Source organism: Staurois parvus, unplaced genomic scaffold, assembly GCF_062004578.1.
Source record: "Staurois parvus isolate SC_StPar_1 unplaced genomic scaffold, SC_StPar_1.0 ptg000565l, whole genome shotgun sequence".
Taxonomy (NCBI): Eukaryota; Metazoa; Chordata; class Amphibia; order Anura; family Ranidae; genus Staurois; species Staurois parvus.
The window spans coordinates 34,380-47,500 of NW_028318361.1; the positions used below are offsets into that span (position 1 = coordinate 34,380).

The 13,121-nt window shown below is 44.9% G+C and overlaps 1 protein-coding gene across 2 annotated transcripts in view; it reads right to left on the reverse strand.

The window, feature by feature from the left end:
• The window catches only part of LOC149450670 (pancreatic secretory granule membrane major glycoprotein GP2-like), a 39,845-nt gene that overhangs the window by 17,809 nt on the left and 8,915 nt on the right, over positions 1–13,121 (reverse strand). For both annotated transcript variants that reach the window (XM_089691606.1, XM_089691608.1), the window contains exons 2-5: positions 12,833–12,895; positions 8,944–9,045; positions 2,626–2,840; positions 241–383 (exon numbers count right to left, since the gene is read on the reverse strand). In XM_089691606.1, coding sequence (XP_089547732.1) covers positions 241–383; positions 2,626–2,840; positions 8,944–9,045; positions 12,833–12,881 — 509 coding nt within the window. In that variant the 5' untranslated portion in view covers positions 12,882–12,895. The remainder of the gene's footprint in view (positions 1–240; positions 384–2,625; positions 2,841–8,943; positions 9,046–12,832; positions 12,896–13,121) is intronic.

A 13,121-nucleotide genomic window follows, 5' to 3' on the forward strand; every position in this document is an offset into this window, starting at 1 on the left:
TGTCACAAGCTGCGATTCAAATTTTGGGAAGGGTCCTGTGCTACTTTGGAGTAATTTATAGTGCCTGTTGGCCCCGTAGAATATGCAAACCGCATACAAAATGCAACCAAAGTTGCATCGAAGTCACACATAATGGGAACACAAATTGGACCACGAATTGAGTCAAAATCACCTCACACCCAGCCAAAAAGACAGCCAGCATAGATTTCTGGAAGACCAAAGCGATGTCATATTAATTACCCGAGTATCACATTGGGGCTGGGATTCACATTCAGCGGCTCACTGCAGGAAATATTCATGACAAAGTCATCTGCGATTTTATGTGGATCCGTCTTGGCAAAAATATTCAGCTGATTTGTGTATGTGATATGGGATGAATTAGTCTGTAGAGAGAGGAAGCACATAAGCCATTAGACGAGGTCAGAAAACTCCCCGCCATACAGTGATCTGCAAATAGCAAGCAGGTACTACCATACTATCATTACCATAGGCAGCACAGTGGCTAAGTGGTTAGCACTTCTGCCTGGCAGTACTGGGGTCATTGGTTTGAATCCCAACCACAGCACCACCCCCATGGAAGAGAAATACATTTAGAAAATGATATATGTGACCTATATTTACAATATATTGGCCTGCACTAATATATTTGAACACGTATTCTAAAAAACGTAAATTTAAATATATTTTCTAAAGGCATATATGTAAAAATATATTTTTTAACCCGCGCTCCCAGCACAAAGACCGCGGTGTCACTGAGAGCCCCGAGTCCCATTCTAACAATCAGGACCCGGGACTTCCGATTCCAGGTCACATGATCGCTGTGATAGCCTCTGATTGGCTAGTGATCAGTCACTGTACAGCCCGGCTCCCTTGTGGTTTTTTTTTCTCTCTATGAATGGAGGAGAGAGATACATTGTATCTCTCTAACTCCTGGCATAGAGGGGAAAAAATGTTTGTAAAAAAAAAAAGATACATAAAGAAATATTAAAAAATAAAATTAAAAAATAAAGAAAAAATACCTAGATCAAGGTTTGTGAGAGAAAATGAGCTGTGACCTAGAAAGAAAAGAACATTCTTGGCCATGAAAATTCTTTTCTGTAGCAACACGAGGTGAAATTAAAGGCTTGATTGGTTGAATCAATATTGGCACTATTGGATTACAAGATGCATGAAATTTCTGATTTTCTAAAGAAAAGTTTTCTAAAGTTCTAAGTTTTAATAATAGCTGGTTTTGTCCTGCTGTAATTGTAGATGATCTGAGGCCTATTGAGGCGATTGCTTGGTTGAATGCTTTCCTGAAAACTTTACACTTTAAGGTCAGCATGCCCAGGTACACTATATTGCCGAAAGTATTGGGCCACCTGCCTTTACATGTGCATGAACTTTAATGGCCCCCCAGTCTTAGTCCGTAGGGTTCAATATTGAGTTGGCACCGCCCTTTCCACGCACATGACCTTTAATGACCTCCCAGTCTTAGTCCGTAGGGTTCAATATTGAGTTGGCCCCGCCCTTTCCATGCACATGACCTTTAATGGCCCCCCAGTCTTAGTCCGTAGGGTTCAATATTGAGTTGGCCCCACCTTTCCACACACATGACCATTAATGGCCACCCAGTCTTAGTCCGTAGGGTTCAATATTGAGTTGGCCCCGCCCTTTGCAGCTATAACAGCTTCAACTCTTCTGGGAAGGCCGTCCACAAGGTTTAGGAGGGTGTCTATGGGAAGGTTGGACCATTCTTCCAGAAGCACATTTGTCAGGTCAGGCACTGATGTCGGGGGAGGAGGCCTGGCTCGCAATCTCCGCTCTAATTCATCCCAAAGGTGTTCTATGGGGTTGAGGTCAGGACTCTGTGCAGGACAGTCAAGTTCCTCCACCCCAAACTGGCTCCTCCATGTCTTTATGGACCTTGCTTTGTGCACTGGTGCACAGTCATGTTGGAACAGGAGGGGGCCATCCCCAAACTCTTCCCACAAAGTTGGGGGCATGAAATTGTTCAAAATGTCTTGGTATGCTAACGCCTAAAACAACCCCTCACCATAATGCAGCCCAGCAAGTACCATTCTCCTGGCAACTGCCAAACTCAGACAGGTCATTCAGATTGCCAGACAGAGAAGCGTGACTCGTCACTCCAGAGAACACATCTCCACTGATCTAGAGTCCAGTGGCGGTGTGCTTTACACCTCGGCATCCGACGCTTTGCATTGCACTTGATGATGGAATAGTTGGATGTAGCTGCTCGGCCATGGAAACCCATTGAATAACTACTGTGAAGTATATTTTGCCGGATATCCAGCTCTGTTGCTCTAACTTGTGAGCTGTCGCTGGCCCGCATTATTTCTACGGACCTAGGGGGAGGGGGGAGTTAGATGTCTACAGATATATTTTCAATCACATTCAGTCTAAAAAGTTGATTTTGTTGAGTCTAATATATTTCTCTTTAGTCAAGTTACTTTTCCTTTAAAAGGGTATGACTGGTCCTGAGGAAGCACTTCTGTGAAACAAGTTGACCTAACTATCAGCGCAGTATTAAGTGACTGTATGTATTGATTATTGATACATGCTCCAATGTATCTGTTTTTACTTCTCTTGTATAACAAACAGTCAGACCGAGTCAGGAGAACTCACCGCAGTATCAGTGTTACAGTCAGAGGTCATCAATGGACGATGAAAGGTCATCTGCGATATTCCATCCACAACCTGCTTTACCGCGACACACTCGGGGTTGGTGCTGTTCAGCCTCATATTGGACGTGTTATAACCATGTGCTTCCAACCAACATTTGGACACTTGTATATTGAACTTCGATCCAGTACAAGTATAATTTGGAGATGGAAGGTCTCCTGATAAAAGAGTAAATTCTTTCAGCATTTCTGAGATGAGAAGGTGATGGATCCCTAGTTACCTCCTGCTTGTGATCCTTTCCCCCCCCCCCATCTCCCTCTCTTTGCTATTTCCCTATTCTTCTCTATTCTTTTTCTTTCCCCACAAATCACACCATTGCTAGCACCCTCCCGTATACGTTTTTTAAAATTTTCTTCAGCTTGATATTGCTAGGCACACATATCATTTCTGAAAACATAATATGTACCCCTTGACTTGACAAACAGTTTCCAGAGATACCAATCTGCATTCCTCTCCTATGTAGACTTACCTGATTTCGTGCCATGCTCCATCCCCCATTGATCCTCATATGAATCCAGGATATTATATTATGTTTTCAGATCAGATAGACATCTATGCCTTTATGCAGAGCCCTGCACCCAAACCGTGGTTTAGAATAGCCCTTCCTCTAGTTTGGATGTAATCTCTTGCAGTCCACATCCTCTCTTCACGTTATGCATTGATTGCGTATTTTTCGGACTAATTGTATAGCCTAAAAGCTTGTGCCTTTCTACATTCCTTGACCATTGTGATCTATATGTTACCCCCTTATGCTGTACTTTAGACTTGTATTGTTTTCATGATTCTAATAAACATTATGAAAAAAAAAAAGAAGGGGCCAGATATGTGTTTGATGTACATTACACACTATAGGGTTTTCTATATATACCCAATGTAGGGTGGCAGGAGTGACCAGGGACTGGGGAGAAAGCTGCCATAGAGTCAAAAAGTTAAAAACCAATTAAACTTCCAGTTCACATATGTTATTTCTATGGACTTGGGAGGGGGGGGGGGGGTTACAGGGGTAGGTGTCTACAGATATATTTGCCATCACATTCAGTCTAAAAAAGTAGATTTTGTTGATTCTAATATATTTCTCTTTAGTCAGGTTGCTCCTTAAAAGGAATGGTTGGATGCAGCTGCTCGGCCATGGAAACCCATTGAATAACTACTGTGAAGTATATTTTGCCGGATATCCAGCTCTGTTGCTCTAACTTGTGAGCTGTCGCTGGCCCGCATTATTTCTATGGACCTGGGGGGGGGGGGGGGGGGGAGTTAGATGTCTACAGATATATTTTCAATCACATTCAGTCTAAAAAGTTGATTTTTTTTTACTCTAATATATTTCTCTTTAGTCAGGTTACTCTTCCTTAAAAGGGTATGACTGGTCCTGAGGAAGCACTTCTGTGAAACGAGTTGACCTAATTATCAGCGCAGTATTAAGTGACTGTATGTATTGATTATTCATATTGGAGGATGTAACAACTTTTGTCTAAATGGGGTCTGTTCTTTGGTCCCTATCTTTTAATGTGACTGTGTAACGGAACTGACAATGACTGCGCTTGGGTACTTCTGTTAGAATACCGCTTTCCTGTCTGAACACCGACCACAGACACCACAGCCGACCATACAAGACTAGACGACACCAATCTTGAAGTAAACCAGGAGGTAGACTACTTTATTGTAACACAGATATATACACTCAGGGAACAATCCCCCCTCCCTGCACAATGACTCAGGGCGGGGCAATCTACATTTAGTAACAAGAGGAGGGAGGGCTGCTGGAGACACCCCCAACAAGCCAATACACATAAACACATACATCCCATAATAGTTTGCTCCCAAACCAGACACACAATAGAAGAATGGGATGCAACAACATGGCATTAAACAATCCACAACCCCCCACCCCAATATTAGGACAGATCACCCTGTACCCCTAACAGGCACAGGGTGACTTACACATAAGAGGGATATGGGGAGCTGAGACAGGGGTCTCCCCACCTCTCCAAAGTGAGCTGGGTTCCATGGGACTGTTCTAAACACTTTGTAAATAAAGTTTTTGAATTTTATGCAATGTGTCTTCATTTGGTACCAGTAAAGTCCATGTTTTTATTCTCAGTTGACCTTTTTATGAATATTTGCAGGAGGTGATGAGTGCAGCAACAGGCAGAGGGTTGGAGTGAGGGTGATATATATATATATATATATATATATATATATATATATATATATAAGCTGTCAAGTGTAGAGGACGGAGATAGTAAATAGAATTTGGAGACAGAGGGTACTGATAAAAGAGTAAATTCTTTCAGCATTTCTGAGATGAGAAGGTGACGGTGACATACTTGATGTACATTATACACTATAGGGGGTTTCTATATATACCCAATGTAGGGTGGTAGGAGTGACCAGGGACTGGGGAGAAAGCTGCCAGAGAGTCAAAATGTTAAAAAAAACAATTAAACTTCCAGTTCACATACAGTACATTGACTGTTGGTGGTTAGTGTAGCCCCCCCTTACATTAGTGGCCAGTGTCGTGGCCCCATAACCACTTCCCAATTGTGCTATAGACAAAAGATGGCTAGAGCATGGTTGTCCAGTTCTGGGAGGGTGTCCACATGGTCGTCCAGTTCTGGGAGGGTGTCCATGGTTCAGCCTATCAGTGCCCATCAGGTAATGTCACTATTATGCTGATCTTCTATCAGAACCAGAGCTTTGCTGGGTTTTTGCCTTCCTCTGGATCAACTGTGGGTGTAGGATTATAATTTTTTTTTCTATGGTTGAACTGGATGGACTTTTAAGCCAGACTAACTATGTAACTATGTGACCTCAGGCTGGCTGGGACTCGTAATGCAAGCAGTACAGGCATAAGTATTGCAGCTCTGAAATATCTCCTCAGGGGTGGCAGAAGATCCGGATAACAAGACGAAAGAACAGAGAGCGCACAACCGCCCTATTGTAACTCCAATGGTAGTATCCAAAGTCCTTGGCGTCATTCTTGACTCGAACCTTTCCTTCCTGCCTCATGTCAAATCACTTACAAACACCTGCAGGCTCCATCTCCGCAATATTGCCAAGATACGTGCCTTCCTCACCCCAGACACCACCAAACTTCTTGTACACTTCCTCATCATCTCACGCCTTGACTACTGCAACTCTCTTCTCACCGGCCTACCCCAGTGCAGGCTCTCCCCGCTCCAGACCATCCTGAACTCAGCGGCCAGACTCATCCACCTCACCACCCGCTCCACCTCTGCCACCCCCCTCTGCCTCTCCCTCCACTGGCTCCCGATTGCCCAACGCATCCAATTTAAACTTCTAATCCTGACCTACAAAGCCGTTCACAACACTGCCCCTGACTACCTCACCAACCTGATCCCCAAGTACCACCCTACCCGTACCCTTCGCTCCTCACTGAACCTCCTTCTATCCTGCTCCCTGGTCTCCTCCTCCCATGCACGACTGCAGGACTTCTCCAGGTCCTCCCCCATCCTCTGGAACTCACTGCCCCAATCCATCCGACTGTCGCCTTCCCTCCTCACATTCAGGCGCTCCCTCAAAACCCATCTCTTCAGGGAAGCCTACCCCACCCTCACCTAACGGCCATCCTCCCTCATTCCTCCCACCACTTCATTCCCCTCAGCCACTTCCTATTGTTCCACTACCCCCTCCCTCCTAGATTGTAAGCTTGAAAGAGTAGGGCCCTCGAACCCCCCGTATGCTGTTTTTGTTGTACTGTGCCATGTATTGTCCCCCCCTATTGTACAGCGCTGAGCAAACCCTTTGGCGCTATATAAACTCGATGTAATAATAATAATAATAGTATGGTTCTTTTCCAAAATAGACAGGTGGCGTTGGGGGGCCCCCTCTAAAATCCACATCAGACTCTTATCCGAGCATGCAGACCGGCAGGTTGGAAAAGAACCATACCGGATATGGTATGTACTCTCCAGCGCCTCAGGAAATGCACAGCCAAAGGGAAGCCAAGGGTACCAGGACAGCGACAACCAAAGGAAATGTTCCACGGGTGCAGCCCTCCTCAGACGGGGAGATGGGCCACTAGATAGAGAATAAACAGGAGGCGCACACACCTAGTGCATTATCCAAGGTTTATTGAAAGGTATAAAAGGTAAAAACATACTCACAGATGAGGCGTGTATCTAAAGAGCATTTGCATAATGACGATGGCCACAGCGGCAGGCAAGGGGTTCCAACTGCCAGTGCGATCAAATGGCTGACGCGTTTCGGAGATGAATCCCTTTCCTCAGAGCTACTCACCAGCCTCTGGTGCAGATGTGTAGTGGATGGATGATGGGAGCCTTGCTGGTGATGCATGGGGTTTCGCCCCCGAAACGCTTCAGCAATTTGACCGCACTGACAGTTGGAACACCTTGCTTGCCGCTGTGGCCATCGTCATTATGCAAATGCATTTTAGATACATGCTTCGTCTGTGAGTATGTTTTTACCTTTTATACCTTTCAATAAACCTTGGATAATGCACTAGGTGTGCGCGCCTCCTGTTTATTCTCTATGTAGTGGCCCATCTCCCCGTCTGAGGAGGGCTGCACCCCTGAAGCATTTCCTTTGGTTGTCGCTGTCCTGGTACCTTTGGCTTCCCTTTGGCTGTGCATTTCCTGAGGCGCTGGAGAGTACATACGATATCCAGTATGGTTCTTTTCCAACCTGCCGGTCTGCATGCTCAGATAAGAGTCTGATGTGGATTTTAGAGGGGGCCCCCCAACGCCGTTTTTACAAAAAATGTTGGTGCGTGGGGGTTCCCCTCAAAATCCATACCAGACCAAAAGGGCTTTGGTATGGATGGGGGGGGGACACCCCACACTTTTTTTTTTAATTTTTCTTTAATTGCCCGACAATGACGGCAATTCTTTTTTACGTTCAGCTGTCAGCCAGGAACCCCACTGACAGCCGAAACATTAAAGAACGCGTTCAGTAGGTGTGCGGCATCTTACTGCATCCTCAGGTGTGAAGAGATGCCGCTTAGTCAATTGTCCCCTCTGTTCGAAGTTCGTGGTCGATCGTTTGTTATGTTCGAATGTTCAACCACGAACCAAACAAGGGAGTCTTTGGCCCACCACTACTAATGACCAATCAAATGAGGGGCAAGCCTAGGGGCTCATTCGCACCAGGGGGCTCCATTGTGGTTTGTTTCCCCCCGGGAGTGCACAGGCCATTATGCTCTGACTCCATGTACTCTGTATGTGTCATGAACTTCATATTATTAATATTATACAGGATTTATGGCCAACAGTTTGCTCAGCGCTGTACAATATAACTGGAGACAATACAGCAACAATACAGATCAATACAAGAGGGTTAGGAGGGCCCTGATCCTGGGAGCTTACAATCTAGGAGGGAGGGGCTAGTGGTACAAAAGGTAGTAACTGTGGGGGATGGACTGGTAGGAGAAATAGAAGATTCTGTTATTAGCTGAGGGCAGGACAGGCTTCCCTGAAGAGATCGGTTTTCAGAGATCGCCTAAAAGTGAGCAGAGTAGGCGATAGTCTGATAGATTGGGGTAGAGAGTTCCAGAGGATGGGGGAAGCTCTGGAGAAGTCCTGGAGACGAGCATGGGAGGAGGAGTCAAGGGAGCTAGAGAGCAGGAGGTCTTGCGAGGAGCAGAGAGGACGGTTTGGGTGATATTTAGAGACAAGATCAGTGATTTTATTTGGGACGGAGTTATAAATGGCTTTATACGTTATTGTTAATGTTTTGAATTTTATCCGTTGGGCAATGGGAAGCCAGTGGAGGGATTGGCAGAGAGGGGTGGAGGACACTGAGTGGGGGCCAGTGGAGGGATTGGCAGAGAGGGGTGGAGGACACTGAGTGGAGGCCAGTGGAGGGATTGGCAGAGAGGGGTGGAGGACACTGAGTGGAGGCCAGTGGAGGGATTGGCAGAGAGGGGTGGAGGACACTGAATGGAGGCCAGTGGAGGGATTGGCAGAGAGGGGTGGAGGACACTGAGTGGAGGCCAGTGGAGGGATTGGCAGAGAGGGGTGGAGGACACTGAATGGGGGCCAGTGGAGGGATTGGCAGAGAGGGGTGGAGGACACTGAGTGGAGACCAGTGGAGGGATTGGCAGAGAGGGGTGGAGGACACTGAATGGGGGCCAGTGGAGGGATTGGCAGAGAGGGGTGGAGGACACTGAATGGGGGCCAGTGGAGGGATTGGCAGAGAGGGGTGGAGGACACTGAATGGGGGCCAGTGGAGAGATTGGTTTATAGGACAAATTCCCTGTTTGGTTTCAGAAGAACTCCATACCTGTAATGCTGTAGAGACTGGAATTGCACCGGCAGGTAGTATCAATGTCACAAATCTCATCATCGGCACAGGTATCACCTCCACAGGGTACAGACGCAGCCACTGGAGAGACAGAAAAAGACGTTAAAGTACACCTAAAGGCTCCTGTGTAGCCATCCAAACAGTTCTCAGATCCACTTACTATAGGATACAAGATCCTTATCAATATAAAGGAAACTTCCTTCACCTCCCCTGACTGAGCCAAATCCCCCTTCATTTGTGTCTCACGCGCTCCCCCTCCCAGGCACTGCAGCTCACAGCGGGAGGATTCCAGCAACAGAGGCCAATCCAGAGAGGCTGGGTGTGGCCAGGTGTTGATTGATACGACTCAGCAAAGACAATACAGATAGACACACCCCTCTGCAACACCTTCCCCTCCCACTGTGGTGCAAGCAGACACAACCTATGCAAAAATGCTGGTTTTGCCGCGTTTTACGGCGCTTGCGTTTAGCGTTTTTTCACACACACAGAAAATAAATTTTTGTTCTAAATAAAGTCCAAAAGTGCCGGTTTGCCGTGTTTACCACATTTTTCAGCGTTGTGCATACTTGGCGTTTTTACAGCGGCTGTTTTTGGCTTTTGATGTTTTTTCTACAGCCAGTAAACCCCCCCAGCATGTTACCCTCGGTGTCCATACACAGAGACTGGAATCAGCGTTTTTTGGCAGGAGCGTCTTTTGGCTGGAAAAAACCCAGAACTAGCGAGTTTCTAGCGGAGTGTTTTAGCTATAAAAATGCTCTAATGCTGAAAAATGTGGCAAAATGCGGTAAAATGCCACAAACGGCCGTTTTTAAAATTTAAACAAAATATTAAAAAACACTGAAAAAACACAAAGGTGGCAAAATGCGGTAAAATGTGGTAAAACGTTGCAAACCGGCATTTTTAAAATTTAAACAAAATGTTAAAAACCACTAAAAAACGCAAATGTGGCAAAACGCCACAAACCAGCATTTTTAGCCTTTTTCTTTTTTGGTGCTGAAACTTCTTGGCCTTGTTTTGACCAAAAAATATTTTTTTGGTAAAAAAAAAAAAACACTAAAAAACACTAACAACTGCAAATGTGGCAAAACATGGTAAAACGCCACAAACCAGCTTTTTTGGACTTTTTTTTACCAAAAAAAAATGTTTTTCTTTGTAAAATAAAAGCTAAAAAACACTAAAAACCACAAATGCGGCAAAAAACGGTAAAATGCCGCAAACCAGCGGTTTTGGACTTTTTTTGACCTACAAACTTTTTTGGGGCTAAAAAAATACTAAAAAACACAAATGCGGCTAAACAAGGTAAAACTCCACAAACCAATGTTTTTGTCCTTTTTTCGACCAGAAAAACATTTTTTAACACTAAAAACCGCAAATGCCACAAAATGTGGTAAAATGCCACAAAACGTGGTAAAATGCCACAAACCAGATTTTTTTAACTTTGTGACCTAAAAAACATTTTTTTTTTGTTAAAAAAATGCTAAAAAACACTAAAAACTGCAAATGCGGCAAAACCTGGTAAAACACCACAAACCGGCATTTTTGGCTTTTTTTTGACCCAAAAAATAATTTTTTGGGTAAAAAAAATGCTAACAAACACTAAAAAGTGCAAATGCGGTAAAACATGGTAAAACGTGGTAAAACACCACAAACCAGCGTTTTTGGACATTTTTTTACCCAAAAATTTTTTTTTGATGAACAAAACGCTAAAAACCACTAAAAAACCGCGAATGTGGCAAAACGCAGCAAAACATGGCAAAAAACCACAAACCAGCGTTTTTGACCTTTTTTTGACCCCCCCCCCATTTTTATTGGTTAACAAAACGCTAAAAAACACTAAAAACCGCAAAAGCGGCAAAATGCTGTAAAACGTGGTAAAACACCATAAACCGGCGTTTTTGGACTTAATTTTGATTTAAAAAATTTTTTTTTAAAAAAACGGATAAAAAAGGCTAAAAACCGCAAATGCGACAAAATGCGGTAAAACGCCACAAACCGGAGTTTTTGAACTTTTTTGATAAAAAAAATATTTTGGGGATAAAAAAACGCTAAAAAAGACTAAAAACCGCAAATGCAGAAAAAAGCAGTAAGACACCACAAACCAGTGTTTTTGGACTGTTATTGACCAAAAATAAATGCAGAAAAATGCTGGAAAAATGTTGCTAAATGTGGCAAAATGCCGCTAAACACTAATGCAAAAATGCTAAAAAAAAAGCTGAAAAACTCCGGTTTTTAATGTGACTTTACACAGCTAACGTTACCAGCATCATCAAAACGTCCCGCGATCGTGATGAGCATTTTTACAGCCAAAAAACTCCTCTAGAACCCCCTAATTATGTTTTTTTTTCCAGCCAAAAAATGCTGAATAAAGCCTGTGTGTGTATGGAGACAGGAGAACATGTCGGGGGGTTTACTGGCTGTAGAAAAAAAATGCCAAAAGCCAAAAACAGCCGCTGTAAAACGTCCCGTGTGCGTCAGGACTTATTTAACTTCCTGGATTTCATACATGGGATATCTTACAACTACAAACTGTGAATTTCTTGTATTTTGTTGAATTATCACATTTTCTAGTTACATTGTTTCCATTATGAAGCATATTCAGGAATAATCCGTGTCCTGGATGTCGGGAATGGAAATCTCGTGTTATTGTCCCTCTCAGGGGCGGACTGACCATTCGAGCACTCGGGGTCAATAGGGGGCCCCATGAGATGCTCCTGGTACCTTTTTCATAGGCTTTTTTGGGTGTGGGCAAGGACACAGGGGCCCCATGATCCCCTATTGCCCGGGGGCCCCATGAGTTGTCAGTCCGCCCCTGGTCCCTCTGTATGGACTCTCGGCTCTCTTTCTCGCTCTCTATGTGTGTCATATTATACCGCCAGCCAGGGGCGGACTGACCATTTGGAAACTCGGGCACTGCCCGAGGGCCCGGGGTCAGTAGGGGGCCCCATGAGATGCCCCTGGTACCTTTCATAGGCTTTTTTGGGTGTGGTTTGAGCGTGGGCGAGGGCGCAGGGGGCCCCATGATCCCCTATTGCCCAGGGGCCCCATGAGTTGTCAGTCCGCCCCTGCTGCCAGCCCATCTTTTCTTCAGTGCGCACAATCTATTGGCTGCCTATAAATACAATGCGGCTTTACTGAAAATATATGCAACCCGAAAAAATGGATTTCTCTTATTTGCTCCCTTTCAAAATATCACTGAAAGCATTTTATTCTATCTGTTCAATAAGTGCAAAAAAAAAAAAATCTGTTGATCCTGCCAGCAATCCAGTGCTGCCCACTGCATCCACTCCTGTCACTGAAGGCGGGGAGAAGGAAGCTGCTGGAGGTTGTGCCCCTTCTCTCCTCCTTCCTCCCAGCCATGGTCCTAACACATTTGTTGTCCCAGGGGCAGGGGCGGACTGACCATTTGGAAACTCGGGCACTGCCCGAGGGCCCGGGGTCAGTAGGGGGCCCCATGAGATGCCCCTGGTACCTTTTTCATAGGCTTTTTTGAGTTTGGGCAAGGACACAGGGGGCCCCATGATCCCCTATTGCCCGGGGGCCCCATGAGTTGTCAGTCCGCCCCTGCCCGGGGGTGATAATTGCTCCTTCATTTAGTGCATGTTGTCACTGGGAGGGTGTTACTGGCAGGATCAGCAGGCGAAAAAATAACAGAAAGAGAGGCTAAAAAGAGAAAACTAATGCAGTCACTGGAAAGCTGCAATTTATTACGTTTTTGTTCTCATAGCTAGATACACTTTAATTAGAGAACGGATCTCCCTCTCTGTCTATTCGCCCTTCCCTGGTCGTCCCCTCCGAATTCCGGGAACTATCACTGTCTCTGTATTCCAGATGTGTTATTATGGGATAAAAGGAGAGAAACGTCACTCACCCCCCGCCATGGCAGCGCACAATACAGAGAGCAGCAGTGTCGTCTTCATGGTTATCAGGGACCCTGGAAAATACATCCAGTATGAGCAACCAAATTCTGTTTGTGATTTAGCAATAAATAAATACATTTATACAAAAAAAAAAAAAAAATAATATATATATATATATACACACATAGTATATACATTCACTGGCCTCTTTATTAGGTCCACCTGTTCAATGGCTGGGTAAAACAAATCGCTAATCAGCCAATCACATGGCATTTAGGCATCTAGACGTGGTGAAGACGA